The sequence below is a fragment of the Schistocerca nitens genome, chromosome 10 (genome assembly GCF_023898315.1).
Source record: "Schistocerca nitens isolate TAMUIC-IGC-003100 chromosome 10, iqSchNite1.1, whole genome shotgun sequence".
Taxonomy (NCBI): domain Eukaryota; kingdom Metazoa; phylum Arthropoda; class Insecta; order Orthoptera; family Acrididae; genus Schistocerca; species Schistocerca nitens.
This window is the reverse complement of record NC_064623.1, coordinates 187,470,812-187,495,393: the sequence shown is the minus strand read 5'-3', so window position 1 is coordinate 187,495,393 and position 24,582 is coordinate 187,470,812. Positions and strand designations below refer to the sequence as shown.

Sequence of the window (24,582 nt, the reverse complement as noted above, 5' to 3'; positions counted from 1 at the left end):
AGGATGGGACAGGTGGTCTATGAGAACAGGATAGTGGTCTATGAGAATACGACAGGTGATCGACCGTGGCCTTGATGAAAGATCCATCCTGGCATTTGCCTAAGTGAGTCACGAAAATCTGAATCAGGATTGCTGGACGGAAGAACGTCGTCCCGAATATGAGGTCGGTATCGTAAGAGCTGCTCTGTCTCATATGGTTGGTCGCTGTTCTACAATGTTACTTGATTTACACACAATTTGTTCAGGTAACGTGTAATATAAAAATTAGTTTAAAATCAATGTTATCACAAGTTAAAGAACTACTGGTCAAGTGAAGGATGCGGTGAATAGTACTAAAAACAATAGATGAGGGACCGAGCGAGGTGGCGCAGTGGTTAGACACTGGACTCGCATTCGGGAGGACGACTGTTCAATCCCGCGTTCGGCCATCCTGATTTAGGTTTTCCGTGATTTCCCTAAATCACTCCAGGCAAATGCCGGGATGGTTCCTCTGAAAGGGCACGGCCGACTTCCTTCCCCATCCTTCCCTACTCCGATGACCACGCTGTCTGGTCTCCTTCCCCAAACAACCAACCAACCAATAGATGAGGAAAGAAGTCTAGGATAAAAGAAAACATAGTTCATCATAGCTGTAAATTTGTCATTTATTTGGAGTGCTATTGGCCAGTTTCGACTTGGGCGCCATTAGAAGCTCATTTGCAGTAACTTATGCACCCTGTTGCATGTGCTGTGACGTGCAGACCAATTTGTCTCCACACCATGTGGAGACGCAAATCAGTATTAGCATGCTCTGTGTCGAATATTATCGAAAAGATAGTAAAATATGTGGAAGATCCACGTATAGTACAACTTGAGAGCGAAGTGACATCCCTTCCCAGCAGATCCACATAATATGTGCGAAGTGCAAATAATACGTTGGTTATTGTTTATATCAACATACAGATTTTAGTGGGTCTTGACATTCGAGAATAGTTAATTTCACGCTGGCTGTAACCATAACATTATTCTAAACAACATTGCACATATTCAACTGTATTAAATAAATCGACCTTGATGGTATCTGTAGCTTTGGTATATGTTGTCATATCTTTGAAACTTCTTTAATACTCTCTGACAGCTAGCTACTACTTACAGCAGTGATCTCTGACTTGCAGGCATACAGGTGTAGAATCTATGAGATTGTTGACAGTGAGTACTTGAGTAGTGTTGTGGGGGATATTTGTGTATTGTAGGCCACGGAGAAAAACATGGAAACCAAACCACAGAAAATGCCCAAAGTGGCAAAAGTGAGTGTTTTCGATCTGTTTTTGAATTACTTGAAAGTAAATTTGAGAAACTGAACATTTGCCGTCTGGTATTTAAGTTGTTTAACCAATGTTTACATACTTGTTTGATGTTCAGCATGCGCTTTGCTGTTTCAGGTAAAAAATAAAGCACCAGCAGAAATCCAGATTACAGCAGAACAACTTCTGCGTGAAGCGAAGGAAAGGGATCTTGAGATACTACCGCCGGTACGTCGACAGCGAAATTTGAATTATGACAAATGGTATTTTGTACTGTGTGCGTATTAATAACAAACCATTAATTTCTTTCCTTAGCCTCCAAAACAAAAAATCTCTGATCCAGAAGAATTAGCTGATTACCAGCATAGGAAGCGAAGAGGTTTTGAAGACAGCCTAAGAAAGAACAGGACAGTTATCAGCAACTGGATAAAATACGCACAATGGGAAGAAAGTCAGAAGGAAATCCAAAGGTACCAATGTCGTTATCTTCAGGAAACAACCTGTTTGTTGCATGTGTTAGTGAAATGTGACTCAGGACATTCTTTACAGAGAACAATTTAAAAAAAATACCTTCTGTTTCCTGCCCTCAACAGCTTCTTTCCAACGTGTATGTTTTGTGCCTTTATGCTAGATGCTAATCTACAGCATTCAAGTGAATTACATCATTGTTGCAAGAAATAGTTTTCATTAGTGGGTATCAATTTTGAATACCTATGAACATGTCTGTAGAAATATATATTGTAATGTGAGTTTTATATTAGCCTACTTTACACTTCTCCGAAGTAATTATTCTAAGACTTTGAATATACTTGTTCTCTCATATCCTGATAGACACACAAATGTTTGTTTTCAGAGCACGCTCCATTTACGAACGTGCATTGGATGTAGATCATCGCAACATTACCCTTTGGTTGAAGTATACCGAAATGGAAATGCGGAACAGACAAGTAAACCATGCACGCAATCTCTGGGACAGAGCAGTCACTATACTACCTCGTGCCAATCAGTTTTGGTACAAATACACATATATGGAAGAAATGCTGGGAAACATTGCGGGTACGTGTGTGTGCATGTTTTAGAAATCTATGAGAACGGCTTTTTTTTTTCTAGTCATGAAAAATTGGCAGTATACTACTGTCTTCATAGAATTTTGTGTTTTTTAGTTAAGAGTTCATAAAGCAATTGTTGTAGTAGCTGCAATATATGTGAAGTTGTGATGGAGTGTACTTTCCACATCAGCATGCCACCAGTGTTGTAAAGTACCATAAGTGCCTGTTCATCAGAGAAGAATGGCAACTTCATAGCTTCATTCCTGGACAGCATTGCTGCTTTCAATTTTTGTTGCAAGTAGAGAGAAATAATATGGAAAATTCCAAATAAATGCTCGATATCCAAGCAGCTCACAATTTGTATAGCACATTTCAACAGTAAATGGAAAAGTCAGTTTACTCGAATCAGTTTTGCACTAAAGAATGATGACTGAAATAAAATCTATCTTAATCACTTTTGCTGCCAGCTGAGGTCTCGCTGCTGCTATTGCAGTCATCTACTCGTCTACGTGGATCAGCTATGTTTCTATTGCTGTGTCAAGATGGTGGACTCTTTCTATATAATTGTTTTTGTGTTTGTGTATGTGACTCGCCGAGTTCCTTCAGGCACTTTGAGAAACACATTCCAAAGCAAAGTGACACAACTGTAAAGTACCATTTATTTTAAAATTCTTGTTCTCCATTGCTACCTTGTTTTTGACAGATGCCGATATAAGTTCAATGGCATTCAGTTCGCAGTGCCCTACAGGCAACCACAGAAGTTTAATTTCCTTGTCCACTGGTCGCAATATGCTTTCCAGAAGGTATTCCTGCTCCCTGAAGTGCAGTCGCATATGTTCCAGTTGGTCAGCTTTAGTAAATTCCTCATATGATATGGCATTATATGGAAGCTCTATATTACTGCTTTCCAGCAATTCAATAATAGAATCCTTTCTCCATTTTGTAGATGGATTTTGTGATGTAGAATTTATCATTGTGTGATATGGAGCCTGATATAAAACAATCACAGATCTGTTTGGTAATTTTTCGACAGCACTCCTAAACCACTCTTTGTAGTTGTGGCATTCATTTCAGTGTGATGGGTGCACCTCCTTTTGCCCAGTAAAATATAAGCCAGCATTTTGCCTGAACCGATCTTCATTCCCAATGTGGGCCCATTATAATCCTTTTTCTAGAACCAGACGGTGTTTGAATTTTTCCTTCCCAGCCATTCCACTCTTGAACAGTTGGTCTGTGATAATCATATCCATTTTCCGGTGCATAAGGCATTTTTTATTCCTGCCAACCAAACATTCTGGAATAATTCACACCACACCACCTCTCATCAGTGTAATACATAGGCCATCCAGTGTTGTGGACATGTCTTATTTTCCACAAAAATTCTTCTCTTTTCTTGCTACCTGATTATTTTTCATCAGCACAGGTTTTTCATTGAACATTTTGTATCTGCAACCCAATTTTCAAATAGCACGCCCAAAGGTTGTTTCACTCATATTGGGAAAATCATCCACTTCAACCTTCAACTTTTCCTTCACAGCTGCCACTGTTGGAAACTGCTTTTCCACATAAAAGTTATGAATTTTTCTTCTTGTGACTCCCTGTATAAACTCGTCCAAACTTCTGTCGCCTGCCAGAACACACACTCTCTCTCTCCTCTTATTTATTTATTTATTTATTTATTTATTAATAAGACATGAAATTTTTGTATATTCTCCTGAAATTTGCTTCACTGTAATTTTGCTTCACTCTACTTTGTACTTTCACTAATAGAGACTTCAGAAGTTCTCTTTACTGGCTGTGATACGGAACTTATTTCACCGTGTTCTTTTTTGGCCTCGAAGTAAGCATGCACACTGATCACAGTAGAGTTTTCCCAACTCTGTAAATGATGCATGGTTTCATACAAGTACAAGATGACTAATCATGTTACACAAAAACGAGCATGATTGTTTCCTGTCTGATAGGAAGCCGCAATGTAAACACTGCAGCAATGAGCAGTAAAGTGGAAGCACTGTACAGAGGTCTGGCAACATAAAGATACGAGCATACAGCGCAGAGAAATGCCAAAGCAAATAAATTAAAGATGTAGATTTAAGTGCACAAAAACATAATAGCTGTGAAAGGCAGCAACAGAGCTTGCATTTGTGCTTTTTGTCTTGTAAAAAAGTATCACCATTAGGCAAATTGCAGCAATCTGCACCCACAGTTATTAGGACAAAACAGCTAATTGGAAAGGAACGACAATTCGTCTCGAAGTTGAGTATGGTTTTATCTCTAAACTGTGCAAAAGAACTTTTTCTCGTAATTGTCATTGACTTCTATGTATCCTCAAATTTGACACTCACCAAAAAATGGTCAGAAAAGCACACATTCTCTTAAATATTATCGCGTATGCTGCCCCCTTTTCAACTAAAGTGTAATATTCGTATGCCAAATAGAAGTAGACATTCCCATGATTCTGGTGAGGTATAACACATTGATGTTTGTCATGCAATGTGACCAGAAATGTGCTCCAAGTCAGGGGTCAATCATTAAGAAATGGACAATAGCCAGCTTCCAGGAAATCCTCAGCATTTCCATCCTTTCCTAGGCCCTTTCCTTTCAGCAGAAGAAAGGACAATCATATACAATGTGAAAACAGATCGAGGCATAATCATCCTCCTTGCAGACAAAGTTTGCACCAATGTCAAGATGAGTTGTTGTGACTATCTGACATAAGGCATCTGCCACAATTTTGACTCCTCCACCTACAAGCTCTGTCAAAGTAATTCTATCATGGAAGTGCAACATAACCTTCAATCCTTACAGGAATCCATAGGACCTTCCCAGAGCCTTTCACCTGAGTCCATCTCCCTCTCACCCCGCTATGTGCTCCCCAAAAACCCACAAATGCAATAACCCTGAATGTTTCATTGTAGCTAGCTGTTGTATTCCCACTAAAGAATTTCCTCCATTGCTGACCAACACCCCCAATCAATTGTTTGAAACCTAACCTCCCACATCAAGATACTAGCCACTTCCTTCACTAACTTTTCGTCATCCCCACTCCTTCGCTTCCTGGATCCCTACTTGTTATTGTACGCCAACATTGCTCATGCCCATGGGCTTGCCACTATCGAATGCCACCTTTCCCAACATCCTTCAGGCTCCAAACCCACTACCTCATCCCTTATACATTTTACCAACTATATCCTGACCCACTGCCAAACAGTTTATGGCCTATCTAGAGGAAACCTCCTTAGACTCCCAAAACTCCCAACTCCAGCTGTGGTTCAGGTTCATTGATAATATCTTTGTGATCTGGACTCAGAACCAAGTTGCCCTATTCCTTCACAACCTCAACACCTCATCTTCCATCATCTTCACCTGGTCCTCCGCTACCTAATGTGCCACCTTCCTTAACACTCACTAATTTCAATCTCTTTGATAGTTCTATCCACACCTCTGACCACATTAAACCGAGTAACTACCAGCAGTACCTGCATTTCGACAGCTACCATCCCTTCCAAACCAAAAAATGCTTACCATACAGCCTAGCCACCCATGGAAGATGTATCTGCAGTGATGAGAACTCCCTTGCCCAGTACGCTGCAGGCCTCACAGAGGCCTTCACCGACAGGCAATAACTTCTGAACCTAGTCCACAAATTGATTTCCTGTGCCATATCTCACATACCCCCAGTCCTCACACTACCCCCAAGAATCGGCTACAAAGGAACACCCTCACGTCACCCAGTAACATCCTGGACTGGAACAACTGAATTATATCCTTTGCTGTGGATTTGATTCTCTCTCTCCTGCCTCGAAATGAGGACCATCCTATCTGAGATCGTTCCCACCTGTCTGTGTTGTTCTGTCGCCCACCCAATCTCCACAATATCATAGTCCATCCGTATGTCACTCTCATTCCCACCCTGTCACTACAGGTATCACAACCCTGTGGCAGATAAAGGTGCAAGACCTGCCCACTCCATTCATCCATCACTTCGTACTCTAATTCTGTCACAGGTCTGTGAAAGCAACCATGTCATATACCAACCATATTCCAAACACTGCAATCAGCTGTCCACCTGTGGATGAGGAGCCACTGCCAAACTGTTGTTAAGAACAAAGCTGACCATCCAGTGAAACAACATGAAGCTGTACATAATCTGCTCAATTTCAAAGGCCGCTTCACATTCAGAATCTTTTAGCCAACACTAGCTTTTCTGAAGTATGCAGATTGGAGTTACCCTTTCAACACATCCTCCGCTCCCATTATCATCTCCCCCTGCGGGTCTGGGGGTTAGAATAGGCCCAAGGTATCCCTGCCAGTTGTAAAAGGCAACTAAAAGGAGTTCACACTTTTCAGCCCTATAAGTTCGGATCCCATTTTCTGGTTTGACCTGCCACTTTCCAAATTCTACAGAAGTGCTGGCTATATGGGGAAGGACGCCTTACACGATTATCCATACTGCCCTTAAAATTGATTTGCTGAACCTCTTGTCATGGCTTCGCACCTCCACCTGAAATTCAACTATTTGGGCGAGGACACTTTTTCAGGGTATGTCGTCTTGTTCCATTGTCTACTGTGCTCTTTTGCCCCATGATAGTATTGGATTTCTCTGCGGCCAATATCAAGCACGGTAGCCAGTCCGTTGTGGTGGGGCCGTCATGCACGCATTTGGTGGTAGCCCCCTGACAACACAGGGATCACACTGCTGATGCCTGAGATGTAAACTCCCCACGTATGGCAAGGAGTAGATGCCTGTCTTCCTGGGGTGTCAGGACTCCCAGCAACAGCCATCATGCCAGGTGGCCTGTGCTGTGGCTGGGAGGCGCCCATGGGGAGAGCCCCTGATTGTAGTGGTTGGCATCAGGGCAGATGACCCGCAATGAAGGGGACTAAGTCATCTCTTTTTGGTGACCATAAGGTGCCAGCAGCCTCTAAGAAGGTCAAGATTGAGTATAGTGCTGACAGATATGACCCTAAATCGTTTCCCTCCCTCGCTATACCATGGGAGGAACGTAGGACTAAAGAAAGAAGAGAGCCATATTCGCCTCGGTATTTAGTCTGGAGCAGAATGGACGGGGACTCCTTTCTACCTGTGAAGCCTCAATTTTTTGTTGAACATCTTGAGCATAAGGTCAGAGAAGTGACAGCGCTGTCCAAGATGAGAAGTGGTGCAGTCTTGATTCAGACAGCATCTCCAGCCCAATCCCGGGTGTTACTCGCTTGTGAGCGACTGGGTGATATTCCTTTTTCTGTACTCCCCATAAAAGCCTCAACATGGTGCAGGGGATTATTTTTCATCATGACCTCCTCTTGCAGTCTGACGACGAGCTCCGCGCCAATCCAAAACTGTGGGGTGTTCATTTCATCCGTCGCGTTTACAGGGGACCCAAAGACAACAGTGTTGCTACCGGTGCCTTCATCATGGCCTTTAAGGGTGATTCATTGTCTGAATAAGTCAAGGTGTTGGTTTACTGCTGTGACGTTAAACCATATGTCTCTCCCCCATGTGGCGCTTTTAAGTTCTGGAAAATCGGGCACGTCTTTCCGCTGCACTTCCAACGCCACATGTCAAGACTGCGGACATCCACTGCATCTAGATACTCCCTGTGCGCCTCCTCCCAATTGTATCAACTGTGGAGAGCAGCTCTTCCCCTGCTCACCATACTGCACAGTACTCCAAAAGGAGCGGAAAATCATGGAGTACAAGACTCTGGACCGTTTGACGTAACAAGAGGCTATCGTAAATTTGAATGATTACACCCTGTTCGGTTGATGTCCACGTACGCTACAGCTACATTACCACTGCCATCACAAGTACCGGTTGCACCACATTCTGTGCCATGAACAGTGGCCCCTCCGGGCCTCCAGAATACATCTGCCCCCTTGGTGGTAGAGCGAAAATCTCCTTCCGTTGCCTCCAAAGTACCTACTTCGGCAGCAAGCCTCCCCCCTCCCCCGCGCCCCCACCCCAAAAAAAAAAAAAAAATTTGCAGGGGACATCGGTGCCGTCCCTCTAGCTGGAGAAGCAACAGCCTCCTCCGGCTCCTCTCGCCGAAGGGGTCCTTTGGGATCCTCTCTCCCAAGGTCTCCACTAATGCCACAGCAGACTCTCGCCAGTGGCTAAGGAGCCAAAAGTTGCTGGACAAAGAGCTTCCCGGTCTTCCTCTGTGCCTGAAGCTACTTCAGAGAAGTCCTCCCAGCAACCCCCTAATGAGAAATGAGAGGGCAAGCGAACAGAGAAGCCAAAAAGGACCCTCCGGTGGCCCCAACACTCCCTACCAATTCTGCACCTGTGGGTGAGGTAGAGATTTCAGCGTCCCCTGAGGACCTGGATCTCACTAATGCCTCATCCACAATGGGATGCAGTGAACCTGTGCCCCTTCGAACCCCTCTTGAAGCTGTGGCTGTCAGGATAAGGATGATGCAGGAAATAACTGTCTGCAACATATATCTTCCTGCAGATGGTGCAGTACCCCTAAACGCGTTGGCTGCACTGAATCATCATCTTCCTAAACCTTTCCTACTTATGGGAGATTTTAACACCCATAACTCCTTGTGGGGTGGCACTGTGCTTACTGGCCAAGGTAGAGATGCCGAAACATTCCTGTCTCAACTCGACCTCTGCCTGTTAAATACTGGGGCCCCCATACATTTCAGTGTGGCTCATGGTACTTACTTGGCCATTGATTTATCCCTCTGCAGCCCAGGACTTCTCCCATCTGTCCACTGGAGAGCCCACAATGACTTGTGTGGTAGTGACCACTTTCCCATCTTCTTGTCCTCCCCCAGCGCAATTCCTCCGGACGTCTATCAAGATGGGCTTTAAACAAGGCAGACTGGGAAGCTTTCACTTCTGCTGTCACCGTTGAATCTCCCCCTCATGGTAACATCTATGTGCTAGTTGAGCAGGTCCCTAGAATGATCGTTTCTGCGGCATGAAACATGATCCCTTGTTCTTTAGGGTGCCCCTGGTGAAAGTCAATACCTTGGTGGTTGCTGAAATGGTGTGCTATCTGCTGACACAAATGCAATTGCCAAGCAATTTGCTGAGCCTCCATGTCAGAGAATTATCCCGCAGCATTTCACACCCTCACATGGCAGGTGGAAAGGAAAGCCCTTTTGTTCACTGTATGTCACAGTGAACCCTATAATGCTCCATTTACAGAGTGGGAGCTCCTCAGTGTCTTTCATTGCTCTGACACAGCTCCTGGGCCAGATTGGATCCACAGTCAGATAATCAAACATTTCTCGCCCAACTGCAAGTGACATCTCTTCATCATCTTCAACCGGATTTGGTGCGATGGTGCCTTTCCATGGCAGTGGCGAGAGAGACCGTTCATTCCAGTGCTCAAACCTAGTAAAAACCTGCTTGATCTGGATAGCTGTCGACCCATCAGCCTCACCAACATTCTTTGTAAGCTATTAGAATGTATGGTAAGTCGGCGATTGTGTTGGGTCCTGGAGTCACGTGGCCTACTGGCTCCATGCCAGGGCGGTTTCCACCAGGGTCGCTCTACCATTGATAATCTAGTTTGCCTCGAGTCTGCGATTCAAACATGCTTTTCCAGACGCCAACACCTGGTTGCCGTCTTTTTTGATTTACGAGAAGCTTACGACACAACCTGGTGACATAATATCCTTGCTACATTATATTATTGGGGTCTCCAGGGCTCGCTCCCAATTTTTATCAAAAATTTCCTCTCGCTCTGTACTTTCTGTGTCCAAGTTGGTGCCTCCCGTAGTTCACCCCATATCCAGGAGAATGGGGTCCTGCAGGGCTCTATATTGAGTGTATCTCTATTTTTAGGCCTTCGGTCTCACCTTCTCTGTATGCAGACGACTTCTGCAGTTTGTACTGCTCCTCCAGTACTGGTGTTGCCAAGTGGCACCCACAGGGAGCCATCTCCAAGGTGCAGTCATGGGCTCTAGCCCATGGCGTCCAGTTTTCAGCTGTGAAGTCTTGGTGTCGTACCGATCATCTGGAACCAGAACTTTACCTTAATGACAATCCACTCACTGTAGTGGAGACATATCGATTCTTAGGACTGGTTTTAGACGCCCGATTGACATGGCTTCCTAATCTTTGTCAGCTGAAGCAGAAGTGCTCGTGGCACCTCAGTGCCCTCCGCTGCCTGAGCAACACCAACTGTGGTGCAGATCGCTCTATGCTGCTGTAGTTCTACAGAGCCTTGACTATGGGAGTCTGGTTTATGGTTCGGCGGTGCCCTCAGCATTGCGTTTGCTTGACCCAGTGCACCACTGTGGCGTTTGACTGGCAACAGGAGCTTTTAGGACGAGTCTGGTGACCAGCGTCCTGATGGACACCGGAGTCCCTCCATTGAAGGTTTGGCGTGCACAACTGCTCGCCAGCTACACTGCACCCATTCATAGTTCTCCTGAGCATCCAAATTACCACCTCCTTTTCCCACACATGGCTGTTCATCTCCCACATTGGAGGTCCAGGTCAGGGCTTAAGGTTGTGGTTCACGTCCAATCTCTTCTATCTGAAGTGGAATCCTTGCCTTTACCATCTGTTCTAGAGTCCATTCATGTACACCTCCATGGTGTACACCTAGTCCGTAGCTCCGCTTGGACCTTTGACAGGGTCCTAAGGACTTGGTTAACGCCGCAGCTCTCTGCTGTCACTTCCTCTCGATTCTTGACATGTGCCGCGACCATGAAGTGGTTTACACTGATGGCTTGACAGCTGATGGTCATGTTGGCTTCACATATGTTCATGGAAGACTTATTGAACAGATGGCTGCAGTGTTTTCACTGAAGAGCTGGCGGCCATATCTCGTGCTCTTGAGCACATCTGTTCATGCCCTGGCGAGTAGTTTCTTCTCTGTACTGACTCCTTGAGCAGCCTACAAGCTATCAACCAGTGCTACCCCCGCCATCCACTGGTAGTGACCATCCAGGAGTCCATCTATGCCCTGGAATGGTCCAGTCGTTCCGTGGTGTTTGTGTGGACCCCAGGCCACGTCGGAATCCCAGGAAATGAACGTGCCAACAGGCTAGGAAACAGGCTACACAGAAACCACTTCTGGAGATCGGCATCCCTGTAACTGACCTGCGATCAGTATTACGTCACAAGGTTTTTCAGCTTTGATAGACGAAATGGCAGAATCTCAGTATGCACAACAAACTGCATGCCCCTTAAGGAGACTACGAATGTGTGGAAGACCTCCATGCCGGCCTCTTGCAGGGACTCTGTGGTTCTCTGCCAGCTCCTTATTGGCCATGCGTAGCTAACACATGGCTTCATCCTCCGTTGTGAGGACGCACCTTGGTGGCACTGTGGCTCACATATAACTATTGTTCACATCTTGCTGGACTGCCCAATTTTAGCCACTCTGTGGCGGACTTTTAACCTTTCCAGCACCCCACCTTTGGTGTTGGGCGACAATAACTCAACAGCAGATTTAGTTTTACGTGTTGTTCAAGAGGGGAGTTTTTATCATACCATCTAAGGGTGGGAATTTAGCCTTCTCTCTGAGGTTGTCACCCTCGGTCCATTTTAACTATGTCGCACTTTCTTTGCATTTGTTTGTCTTGGTGGTCATCTTTTCCCTACATGTGTCCATCTCACCTTGTCTTTTTGGGGTGCACATGTTAATGTGTTGCAGAGTAGCTCGCTCATGCTCTTTTGTTATTGTGATCATCCAGCCCAGACCATATGCTCTAAGGTTTTAATATCTTCTTCTGCTTTTCCTTGTGGTGTACATTTTCCCCAATTTTACCATTGCTTGCATCAGGAAAAGGAACTGATGACCCAGTAGTTTGGTCCCTTTATATCCGAAACCAACCCACCAACCCGTTATCATCCTGGCCTCTATCTCAGGTAACCCCCTGTCCCTGCATCCTCCACCCAACAGTTTCCCCTTTCTCTGTTCTGTCACCCTCTCCAAATTCACGTCTCCATGTCACGTTCACTGTGCACTGCTTCCCTCTGGCCACTTCAGTCATACCATATTATGTACCTGCAACCCCTCCCTCCTGCATTCCTAGGTGCCTAGGTGAAAAACTGGCCACCCACCTCTGTCACAGCTGCTAGCCATTCATCTACTGTCGCTCTTTGTGCGTGCCACCTCCTTCTCCCTCTACCCACCCACCTCACACTGCCCTCACCACAACCAGTCCATCTGCCAAAAACTAGCATTGGCATTATTAGTTCAGCTGGCACCATGTAGAGAGAGAGAGAGAGAGAGAGAGAGAGAGAGAGAGAGAGAGAGAGAGTGTGTGTGTGTGTGTGTGTGTGTGTGTGTGTCTTGTAATTACCTTTTTCCCTTACTTATCTTAAAAAAGCTACTGTTAATTTTAATAAAGCATCTAACTGTTGGTAATAATGTCCCCTTGAGACCTCGGATCTGGGATGTTTGTGTGCAGATACGCTGGTTCAGTCCCATATTTATGCCCATTGCTTATTTCAGTTTTATTTGATGACATTTTAACAGAGACTAGTTCTACAGAAAATTTCTCATTGAAACCGTAGCAGAGACTGACTGTGCCTGCTTAAAGACCTGCATAGGAAGGTAGCACAGAAGGTGAGGATAATAGATAATTTTTATACACGTCTTGCGGTAGAGTTAGTTCATTCAATTATCAACTGTATGTTGTTAAAAAGGCATTAATGTGACCTATAGTTTGGAATTGATTTGTAGGCAAACAGTTACCTAGCAAAGCTTGGCAAGATTTTTCTAGCAGTCCAGTTTTATAGTCATGATATCTTATTAACTAACTAGTGGTTTTTTAAAAGTAAAGGTGTACATTTTTAGAAACAGAAAAAATAGAACTATTAGAAAAAGATTTTGAAAGATTTATTTTCTAAAATTGAATGAGTTTTTGAGTAGTGATATTTACTGAATTTTAAAATTTAGAAATAACATACAAGATATTCTTTGCATTGAAGAGAATCTGGACTTTCAAATGACGTATGCCAATCCTAAAACAAATACTTATTAGCGGGATTAAATTTTCAAGCGCACATGATTTTTGAACATTAAAAAATTTGAATATTTCCTTAAATACATTCTTTTTACACAATCTATTAATACCATTGTCATTAGGCAAGTGTCTGTTGCATTCTGAACAATAAAAATTTTAATATTGAAGTTCATGGGAGAATTTGTTGGAATCATGTACACGACCATACCTGCCTTATATACTAAAGATTTGCTTGTTTCAGTACTGTAATGAAATAATGACAGTCAACAAAGATTAATCAGATCACACACATCCTATATGATACATACAGCTTTTTTTATGTATAAACCTTTTACTACTTTTATCAGAAAAACTTGATACAACTGATCAAACTCATGTGTGTATGTGTGTGAGTAATGCAGTTTTCTTTCTGACTACAGGTGCAAGACTTGTATTCGAAAGGTGGATGGAATGGGAACCTGATGAACAGGCATGGCTCACTTATATAAAGTTTGAACTGCGGTACAAGGAGATAGATCGCGCAAGAGGGATATATGAGCGATTTGTCTATGTGCATGCAGAAATCAGAAATTGGATTAAATATGCGAGGTAAGAAGAGACAGCTAGGCTGAATTTCTTGCAGAATATGACATTTTACCTCTGTGGTTAACAATGAAAGCATAGCACAGTATCTACTAGAATTCCTTAGGTGTAGCATTTATTAAAAAGACATTATTAGAAACTTTGAAAATTGAATAAAAGTGATTTCAGAGCAGTTGTGTCAACCCACAGTTACTCAGTTAAAGATAGTGCTGCTTGTTAGATACACACTTTTCTCTTCAAGCTAGAAATACTACATAAATACGAGCTGCTCTTGTATAATTTACTGTTTGGTCACAATAATAAGACCTTTTGTGTGGTGGCTGTCAGGAATGGCAGAAAGTGTGCCCTGTCCCTGCATTAGGACTGCCACGGGGGGAGAGTGTAAGCGGAGAATTGCACAGACTCCTTCCCTCAGTGCTGACCCCATCACCCATGTTCCCTGTTCATACGAAAGCAGAGGTGACACTCGTGGAAATGTTGACAGTACTGAGAGACAAATAAATACAGTATATTCTTGTTAACACCAGTTTTCTCTGCAACTGACAGCACCAGTAAGAACAGTTTTCTTATTGTGGGCAAATAGTAATTTGTCGACTGGAGTTGGAATGCATTTCTGTCCATTCTGCATGCTGGACTTGTTGACTAAAACTTACTAAAATTTTTAGAAACTGCCAATAGTAAGAATTTATTAAGATGAGGTGTACCTGTTCATCTGAAATACACTTCTTTCATATTGCAGCTTTGTTTCTGAGGCATTTAACTGGTTAATCAAGTTCTCATCATCTCTAGCTGCTTTTCCCTGAGTGAGGAAATACGCAGAATATTTTTCTTTTCTAATAGTACCCTCATACTAAAACTGACCGAAAGAGGTGTCACTGTTGAGCACACTGGACTCGCATACCGGAGGATGACATTTCAAATACCTGTCCTGCAATCCAGGTTTAGGTTTTCCGTGGTTTCCCTAAATTGCTCCAGGCAAGTGCTGTTTCTTTGAAAAGGCCACAGCTGATTTCCTTCCCAATACCTTTGTAACCCGAGCTTGTGATCCTTGTCTACTGACCGCATTGTCGACAGGATGTTAAACTCTAAAGTTATTAGAATGAGATTTTCACTCTGCAGCGGAGTGTGCGCTGATATGAAACTTCCTGGCAGATTAAAACTGTGTGCCCGACCGAGACTCGAACTCGGGACCTTTGCCTTTCGCGGGCAAGTGCTCTACCAACTGAGCTACCGAAGCACGACTCACGGCCGGTACTCACAGCTTTACTTCTGCCAGTACCTTGTCTCCTACCTTCCAAACTTTACAGAAGCTCTCGCAGGAGAGCTTCTGTAAAGTTTGGAAGGTAGGAGACGAGGTACTGGCAGAAGTAAAGCTGTGAGTACCGGCCGTGAGTCGTGCTTCGGTAGCTCAGTTGGTAGAGCACTTGCCCGCGAAAGGCAAAGGTCCCGAGTTCGAGTCTCGGTCGGGCACACAGTTTTAATCTGCCAGGAAGTTTCTAAAGTTATTTCCTTCCTAAAAAACTGGAAAGTAGGCAAGTAATAGTAATATGATTTACACTTCACTACGTACCATGCTGTGGCTTGCAGAATAAAACAAATTTTAAAAATGTGAACTCTTTCATCAGAAAAGGCACACATTAACTATTGTCATAGTAGTTGTTGACTGAGAGTGTGTTTAGTACCATGACAGAAAGTTCTTTCTATTGAACATTGCAAGAGAACTCATGAGTAAAGTTTAGTATTGGACACTATGTTAGACATTAAATGCAAACAGACTACTTACCTGGTGTCCAAATTTACACCTTTTTTTGCACATTCTCATGAAATTTAAACATTGAATATTGACACTAGTTTACTGTTCAGCTGGTTAAATAAAACATGCAGCTTTCTTTCTTGATTTTGCTATAGAGACAGCTATGTACATAATAATTTTATGTTTAGGTTTGAAGAACAGCATGGATTTATTAGTGGAGCAAGAAAAGTATATGAAAGAGCAGTGGAATTCTATGGTGAAGAAATGATGGATGAGAAATTGTACATTGCATTTGCCAAGTTCGAGGAAGGCCAGAAAGAAGTAAGTACAGCTTTAACATTCAAATTTACGTTTTGTCATCAGTAATTGGCACTAAGGAATGTAACACTTAGCCGTGCCTCTATAATTGCCGATATTAATATCATTGTTACAAGAAAGTGTGTTTCACAAAGAGCCTACTAACACTGAGATAAAAGAACTTGGCAACAGTGAATGACATGGTGTTCCAGCAAGTGGTGTTTCAGTTGAGAACACCATATGAAGTGAATACACAATTTGCTGAGTGAGTTCCAAATGTCGTCAGCAGGTGGCAACAGTTTCTGCAGTCACCGTACAGTGCCTGCCACGTAAAAGTCCCCACTGCATCACCAAATGAGCATTAACAGAGTTCCCTGGTGCAGTGTAATGGACAGTTTGTGTCTTCCGAAGAAAGCAAATGACACAGTCTGTTTATTGGAACAGTGTGTGTTACTGGTGCTTGAAAAACACTGAACAATTCTCAGTCTTATGATAACAAATCTTTGTTTCCAAGATTGCTTTCACTCTGAAAAAGACACGGACATGACTTTTTACTACAGATATCATTGGTCTGGCAAAATGGTGCAAGCATTAGTGGGGAATGTTGGATTTGCACGAGCTGTATTTACACCAGACAATATCACAACAGACTGCAGTTATTCATCGTTGCCGAAAGAGGTCCACGATGAGAGCTGCAGCCGTGTCCCAGTTAACACCATTCAGTACACATTAAATTCAACAGAACACTTTACACTTTCTTCTGCACAAGATCTATGATCACCAGACCATACCCACCAATGATATGAGGAAGGCACTGGAAATTTTTAGAATGCCACGATTCTTAAAACCAATGAAATTTATTTGTATTTCGCAGCTACTGTCGAATATTTTATGAGTTGATTGCCGTATAGTTTGTTCAGTAGTTTCTTAATTATCATCTTTTAAAGATTTTGTGTGTACCAAAAAATGAATATGACTGGAGAACACTTGCGGGCTATTATTTTTTACAATTTTAAATCGTGAGTAACTCGACTGCATATGTCCATTCCATACCTGACCTTAATGACAACTCTTTGGCCTCAGATAAAGGCATGTGAGCAGTAGTGGTTAGGCATTGTTGAACAAAACAATAGGTCGGTGCCATCTGCCAGAAAAGACATACTTAGCTCCAAATGTTCCAGAGAACCAGTGATGCATAAGGGGAACGAGCGACCGTGTCATCTCACTATTGATAATAAGTACCCCTCACACCTGTTACTGACACGACAGGTGGTATCCTTGCATTATGTAAAAAAATTCAAACTGCATTATCATTGGAATACCACTAATGACCATTTGTCAGTGTCAACATGGTGTAGGTCACTTGAGATGTCATCTTTTTTACATGAAAATATGTTCATCTCGGTTTAATTGAGAATAAATTTGAATGCCTATTAGTTTCGCTTTATGTGTCTGTAATTTATGTTAGAATGAGCTTTTGTGTGTTACTAGCATTATAAAGAAGTTTAAGAAATTATGAGACAGAATTACTCCCCAGTACTCACTTCAGGAGGTGATGTGTTTAGTATTGTTGAGAGACACACATAAAAGGAAAAGTGTCAACACTATCCTAGCTTTTGGAACTATTAGTTCTTGGTGATAGTGCTTGTTAGGAGAGAACTCACTACAGGTTGAATGGGCCCTCTCATTTTGTGTGAGAGTGAGCTGCTGGTCCTTTTCAGTCTTCTGCAACCTAATCATCTCCTCCTCAAGAAAGGCACTAATTGTTCTGAAAGCTAGAATATTGTTGCCACCATTGCTTTCATAAGTGTCTATAGGAAGATAGTAATATTTACAATTTGAAAGAACTGCCAGTTTGAATACTACTGAACCATCAGGTAATAAGTCATATTTGCAGAATACACACAGTTTATTTGTTGAAGAATGGAAAATAAGTAGAAGAAGAATATCCTAGAAGATAAATTGTAGAAAGGCAAACCTATCTTGATAGCATTTGTAGACTTAGAAAAAACTTTTGACAATCTTGACTGGAATACACTCTTTAAAGTTCTGAAGGTAGCAGGGGTAAAATACAGAGAGGGAAATGTTATTTACAGCTAGTACACAAACCAGATTGTGTTTTGTGAGTTGAAGGGCATGAGAAGGAAGGTGTAGTTGAGAAGGGAGTGAGACAGGGTTATAACCTATGCCCAAAGTTATTCAGTCTGTCCATTGAGCAATCAGTAAAAGAAACCAATGAGAAATTTGGGAATGGAGTCTGAAGTTCTTGGAGAAGAAATAAAAATTTTAAAGCTTGCCAATGACACTGTAATTCTGTTCACAGACAGCAACGAATTTAGAAGAACAGTTAAACAGAATGGATAATGTCTTGAAAGGAGGATGTAAGAAGAACATTATCAAAAGTTAAACAGTGGAGTGTAATCAAATTAAATATGGCAGTGATGAGTAAGTTAGACAAGGAAATGAGACATTAAAAGTAATGGATGAGTTTTCCTTTTTCGGCAGTAAAATAACTGCCGAAGGCTGTAGTACAGAGGATACAATACACAGACTGGCAGTAGGAAGGAATACATTTCTGAAGTGGGAAAATTTGTTAACCTCTAATATAAATTTAAATGTAGTGAAGTCTCTTCTCAAGGTATTTACCTGGAGTGTAGCCTTGTATGGAAATGAAACATGGACGACAAACAATTTAGATGATAAGAGAATGTAGACAAATGCCGAAGATTAGATGGGTACATTGAATAACAAATGAAGAGGTACTGTTTCAAATTGGCAGAAGAAGAAATTATGGCCCAACTTGACTAAAAGAAGGAATCAGTGTATTTGGGCAGGAGGGGGGGGGGGGGGGAGGGAGACCAAAGCTTGGATACTGCTACAGGTCCAAATGTACGTAAGTTGTGGCATTTATGCTGAGATGAGGAAGCTTGCATAGCACAGACTAGTGTGGACAGCTGTGTCAAACCAGTCTTTGGAATGAAAACAACAACAACAATAATAGGTGTCTATCAGCAGTATTAATATGAAGGTGTACTTCTGGCTGTACATCTGAGTTGTTTTCATGGAAACGGCTTGGCTGTATGAGGAGTGGCTATAAAATAACATTCGGGAGGACGACGGTTCAATCCCGTCTCCGGCCATCCTGATTTAGGTTTTCCGTGATTTCCCTAAATCGTTTCAGGCAAATGCCGGGATGGTTCCTTTGAAAGGGCACGGCCGATTTCCTTCCCAATCCCTCGTTAACCCGAGCTTACGCTCCGTCTCTAATGACCTCGTTGTCGACGGGACGTTAAACACTAACCACCACCACCACTATAAAATAACGGGACTGATCCTGTCACAGAGTAAGCATGCATGTGCCAAAGGTGAATGCCCAATAGCTGTGACCCATGAAACATTCTCAATCAAATGCAGCATCTCTTGTGTCTGTAGACAAGCCTGTAGCCATGGCCTTCATTTGTGTAAGAGCTGCTGTTTTGTTTCGCCAGAAAAATGGTAAGTGTAATAACAGAGCAAGAATTATTGTGAAGTTTCATATGAAACTTGGAAAAGGTGCCACTGAGATCTTTTACTCAGAGAAGTGTATGGTAAAGACTGTTTATTACATAAGTGAGTTTTTGAGTGGGTCAAATGTTTCCAAGATGACCGAGAAGACCTTGAAGATGACTCACCCCCAGGATGCCCTTCAGCATCAAAAATGGAAGAAAATATCGAAAAACTAGGTAATATGATTTGATCTGACAATGGGTTGAGTATTTGATTGAATGCTGAAACTGTAGGAACTGAAAAATAATCCATAAAAGAGTTTCTGCGTAACCAGTTTAAGAAGAAAAAAGTGTGTGCAAAACTGGTGCCAAAAGTTCTCACGATCAAACAAAAAGGAGGTCATGATAATGTTTGTAGTGATATTTTCAGTATCACTGAAAATGATCCTAATTTCTAGGGAAGAGTGATAATATGTGATGAATCCTGGTTTTTAACTTGTGATCCAGAGAGTAACAGCCAGTCCATGCACTGAAAACGTCGAACTTCACCAAGAGTGAAAAAAGCTCAAATGAACAAATAAAATATTCAAAGCAATGACTATTTTTTTTATAAACATGGAATTGTGTATTTTCACTGGGTTCCTGAAGGTCAAACTACAAATCAACTCTGTGAGAAAATAAGAAAAAAATGACTCGAACTGTCGAAAAACAGATTATGGGCTCTGCATCAAAACTACACACTGTGTCTTAGTGCATTGTCTTCTAAGAGGTTTCTAGCGAAGTGCAGCATCACAATGTCAAACCACCCATCTTATTCACTTGACCTAACACCTATGTTCCTTTCATCTGTTCCTCAAAGTTGTATCTGCGTTAAAAGGAACAAGATTTCAGTCCCCTGAAGCAGTGAAAGAAAAAGTGACGAGCATCATCAAGGTATTCACCAAGGAAGACATCCAGCACTGTTTCCATCAGTGGAGAATTTGCATATAGCATTGTAGGGACGGAAGAGGGGAGTATATTGACGGTGACAATAACTAAAGGCTATACCCGAAAGTACAGCATTAAGCAATCATGCTGAAAACAATAAACATTTCACCTTGTGAAGTTAAGTGCTATTTAGCAATTATGTCTAATAATTTACTAGTCTTTTCATTTGCATGTTGCTCTGATGAAATTGCATAGGAGTGTGTTATTGAAAACGAGTTGAGTCACGAATCTAGTCTGTCTGCCATTACATTTTATTATGGAACAGTAATTAGTGTGTGTGTGTGTGTGTGTGTATTTTTATGATTGTGTACTTGTCTGTCTTTTCTGTGTATGTGCTTGTTTGCTTAGGGTGGTGAATTTGTCTCTTCTTAGACTGATGCAATTGTGAACCTAGTTTCAACAGAACATGCAGTGTGGTTGATATCAGTTTTTTTTTGTTGCCAGCATGACAGAGCTCGTGTAATCTACAAGTACGCACTGGAGCACATACCAAAAGACCGTGCTCAGGAGCTGTACAAAGCATACACCATCCACGAAAAGAAGTACGGCGACAGGACGGGCATCGAGGATGTGATTGTGAGCAAGCGCAAGTTCCAGTATGAGGAGGTGAGAGCACAGTTGCGTGATCTCTTGGGTCTTGTGTGTTCCTCACGCTACATTTAAAAGCTGTACTTTTCCACTTATAGCTGCTAATTATAATCAAACTTGAATTAAATTAGCAGCTTTGAGTGGAAAATTAGTAGCTTTAAAATGTATTTTTAGGCTAATAACCATTCATATAAGAAAATAAATGTAGTAGGCAACAAAATAATACCCCTGACCGAAGGAAACCTACATCTACACACAAACTCCGCAAGGCACCACATGGTGCATGGCGGAGGATACCGCATACTACTAATAGTCGTTTCCTTTCCTGTTCCACTTGCAAACATAGCAAGGGAAAAATGACTGTCCATAAGTATGTGTATGAGCCCTAATTTATCTTATCTTATGCAAAATGTATGTTGGTGGCAAAAGAGCTGTTTTGCAGTGAGCCTCGAATGGTGGTTCTCTAAATTTCCTCTATGGAGCAACCTCCATAGTGTGTATGTGCTGATTGAACCTGCTGATAACAAATCTAGCACCAAGCCTCTGAATCACGTCAATGTCTTCCTTTAATCCAACCTGGTGGGGATTGCAAATTCTTTACCAGTACTCAAGAATAGGTCATAGTAGTGTTCTATATGATGACTCCTTTAGAGGTGAGCCGCGAGTTACCAAAATTCTCCCAATAAAACAAAGTCAATCATTCGCCTTCCCTACTACTAACCTGATGTGCTCATTCTATTTTATATTGCTTTGCAGTTTTGTGCTTCGATATTTAATCAATATGACTCTATTGTTTTTCCTACGCAACCACATTAACTTACATGTCTATACATTTAAAGCTTGCTGCCATTCACCACACCAATTAGAAATTCTGTCTTTAGTTGTCCTGCATCCTATAGTCATTAAATGATGACACCTCATACACCACAGTGTCGTCAGAAGTGTCGCCAATAGCTTCCGGTTTTCTGCCGAGAAGACGGTCTGTATTAACTTCTGGCGCTACAAAGAGTTTCTCCCACCGACCTTACATCTCAGTCCCGTTGCTCTCCCATTCGTGGAGACAACAAAATTTTTAGGTCTTACATTTGACAGGAAACTTAGCTGGTCTCCACATCTGTCATATTTGGCTGCCCGTTGTACCCGTTCTCTAAATGTCCTCCGTGTTCTCAGCGGTAAGTTGTGGGGAGCAGATTGAACCGTCCTACTTTGCCTATATCGGTCGATAGTCCGCTTGAAGCTGGATTATGGGAGCTTTGTATACTTCTCTGCACGGCCGTCCATCTTACGCTGCCTCAACTCTATACAGCATCGGGGGTTACGTCTTGCGATCGGAGTCCCGTCGAGAGTCTTCATGCTGAAGCCGGTGAATTGCCACTAACCTACCGGTGCGATGTACTGCTTTGTCAGTATGCCTGTCGGCTATTGTCAATGCCCGACCACCCGTCTTATTGTTCCTTTTTTGACGACTGTCTCAACTGTCAATACAGGTTGTATGTATCTGCCCTGCTACCCCCTGGAGTTCGCTTTCGTTGCCTCCTTCAGCACCTTGATTTTTCACTCCCTGCAACCTTTAGAGTGGGCAAGAGCCAAACGCCACCTTGGCTCCAGGCTCAGGTTCGCATTCATCTTGACCTCACCTCGCTCCCAAAGGAGGTTACCCCAGCTTCGGTATACCGCTCCCGGTTTGTCGAACTTCGTTCGAAGTTCATTGATATGATCTTCATTTATGCAGATGGCTCTAAGACCAATGACGGTGTCAGGTGTTCTTTTATTGTCGGGGCACACAGTTTCAAATACCAGCTCTGTGGCCATTGTTCGGTCTTCACAGCTGAGCTATTTGCCCTCTACCAGGCTATTCTTTACATCCGCCGCCACCGACATTCTGCTTATGTCATCTGCTCTGATTCCCTGAGCGCCATCCAGAGCCTCAGTGATCCGTATCCGGTTCACCCTTTTGTGCACTGGATCCAACGCTCTCTTCAGGAGCTGGCGGATGACGGTTCTCCGCTCACCTTTATGTGGGTTCCTGGCCATGTCGGTATCCCTGGGAATGAAACTGCAGATGCCGCAGCCAAAGCTGCGGTCCTCCAGCTTCGGACAGCTTCTTGTTGTGTGCCTTCATCTGATTTTAGCAGGGTCATTTGTCAGCACATTTTATCGCTGTGGCATGCCGATTGGTCTACACTTACTGAAAACGAGCTTCGGGCCTTGAAACCTCTCCCCACGGCTCGGACGACCTCTTCACACCCTTCTCGGCTGGAGGAGGTCGTTTTGGCCCGGTTACCAATTGGACACTGCCGGTTCAGCCACCGCCATCTGCTGACGGCTGCGCCGGTGCCGTTCTGCCCGTGTGGGCAATTGCTGATGGTACGCCACATTTTAACGTCCTGTCCGAATTTTAATACACTGCACATTGATCTTGGCCTGCCGTGTACTCTGGATGCCATTTTAGCGGATGACCCAGGAGCAGCTGCTTGCGTTCTTCGTTTTATCCACTTGACAAACCTGTGTAAGGACATTTGATTATGCTGTTTTCTTTTAATCCCTTGCCTGTTAATGTGCCTTTTATAGTGTTTTCCTTTTTAGTTGCTGTTTTAACCTTGTGCCTTGCAGTGCATTCATAACTGTCTGGGCGCTAATGACCACTGTAGTTGTGCGCCCTAAAAAAAAAGAAAAGAAAAAAAAAAGTCGTCAGCTAACATACATAAATTTCTGCTCACTCTGTCCATCAGATCATTTGTTTGTAGAGAGAATAAAAGTGGTCCTATTGCACTTCCCTGGGGCACTCCTGGTGGTATCCTTGTTTCTCATGGACATGTACCATTGATGACAGTGTACTGTGTACTATTACTTAAGAAGTCTTTGAGCCATTTACATATCTGGGAACCTTAAATCTACGAGGTGTGGCTAGAAAAAAACCGGACTAGTACTGGTGAAACAATAAAACGAATGCAATAAGGCTGAAAGTCGTGTGGCCTGTCACGTGACTCTCACTCCGCCTACTGCTAGAGTTTCATCTGCCTCCTGCACTCAGTCTGCCCGTGGCGTCTGTTTTAAGTAGTTGACGTTTTGTCTGTGCGTCGGAAAATGTTGAGTGTACAGAAAGAACAGCGTGTTAACATCAAATTTTGTTTCAAACTAGGAAAATCTGCAAGTGAAACATTTGTAATGTTACAACAAGTGTACGGCGATGATTGTTTATCGCCAACACAAGTGTTTGAGTGGTTTAAACGATTTAAAGATGGCTGCGAAGACACCAGTGATGACACTCGCACTGGCAGACCATTGTCAGCAAAAACTGATGCAAACATTGAAAAAATCGGTAAACTTGTTCGACAAGATCGCCATTTAACAATCAGAGCAGTGTCCGAGTTAACAGGAGTTGACAAGGAAAGTGTCGAACAAGTTTACCGATTTTTTCAATGTTTGCATCAGTTTATGCTGACAATGGTCTGCCAGTGCGAGTGTCATCACTGGTGTCTTCGCGGCCATCTTTAAATCGTTTAAACCACTCAAACACTTGTGTTGGCGATAAACAATCATCGCCGTACACTTGTTGTAACATTACAAACGTTTCACTTGCAGATTTTCCTACTTTGAAACAAAATTTGATGTTA

General features: G+C 42.8%; 1 protein-coding gene across 1 annotated transcript in view; it reads left to right on the top strand.

The window, feature by feature from the left end:
• The first annotated feature begins 1,160 nt into the window (after window positions 1–1,160).
• LOC126210122 (protein crooked neck) overlaps window positions 1,161–24,582 on the top strand; it is an 86,442-nt gene continuing 63,020 nt past the window's right edge. Inside the window, exons 1-7 of the mRNA XM_049939266.1 lie at window positions 1,161–1,286; window positions 1,422–1,511; window positions 1,599–1,753; window positions 2,137–2,339; window positions 13,693–13,861; window positions 15,797–15,929; window positions 20,822–20,983. Coding sequence (XP_049795223.1) covers window positions 1,248–1,286; window positions 1,422–1,511; window positions 1,599–1,753; window positions 2,137–2,339; window positions 13,693–13,861; window positions 15,797–15,929; window positions 20,822–20,983 — 951 coding nt within the window. The 5' untranslated portion in view covers window positions 1,161–1,247. The remainder of the gene's footprint in view (window positions 1,287–1,421; window positions 1,512–1,598; window positions 1,754–2,136; window positions 2,340–13,692; window positions 13,862–15,796; window positions 15,930–20,821; window positions 20,984–24,582) is intronic.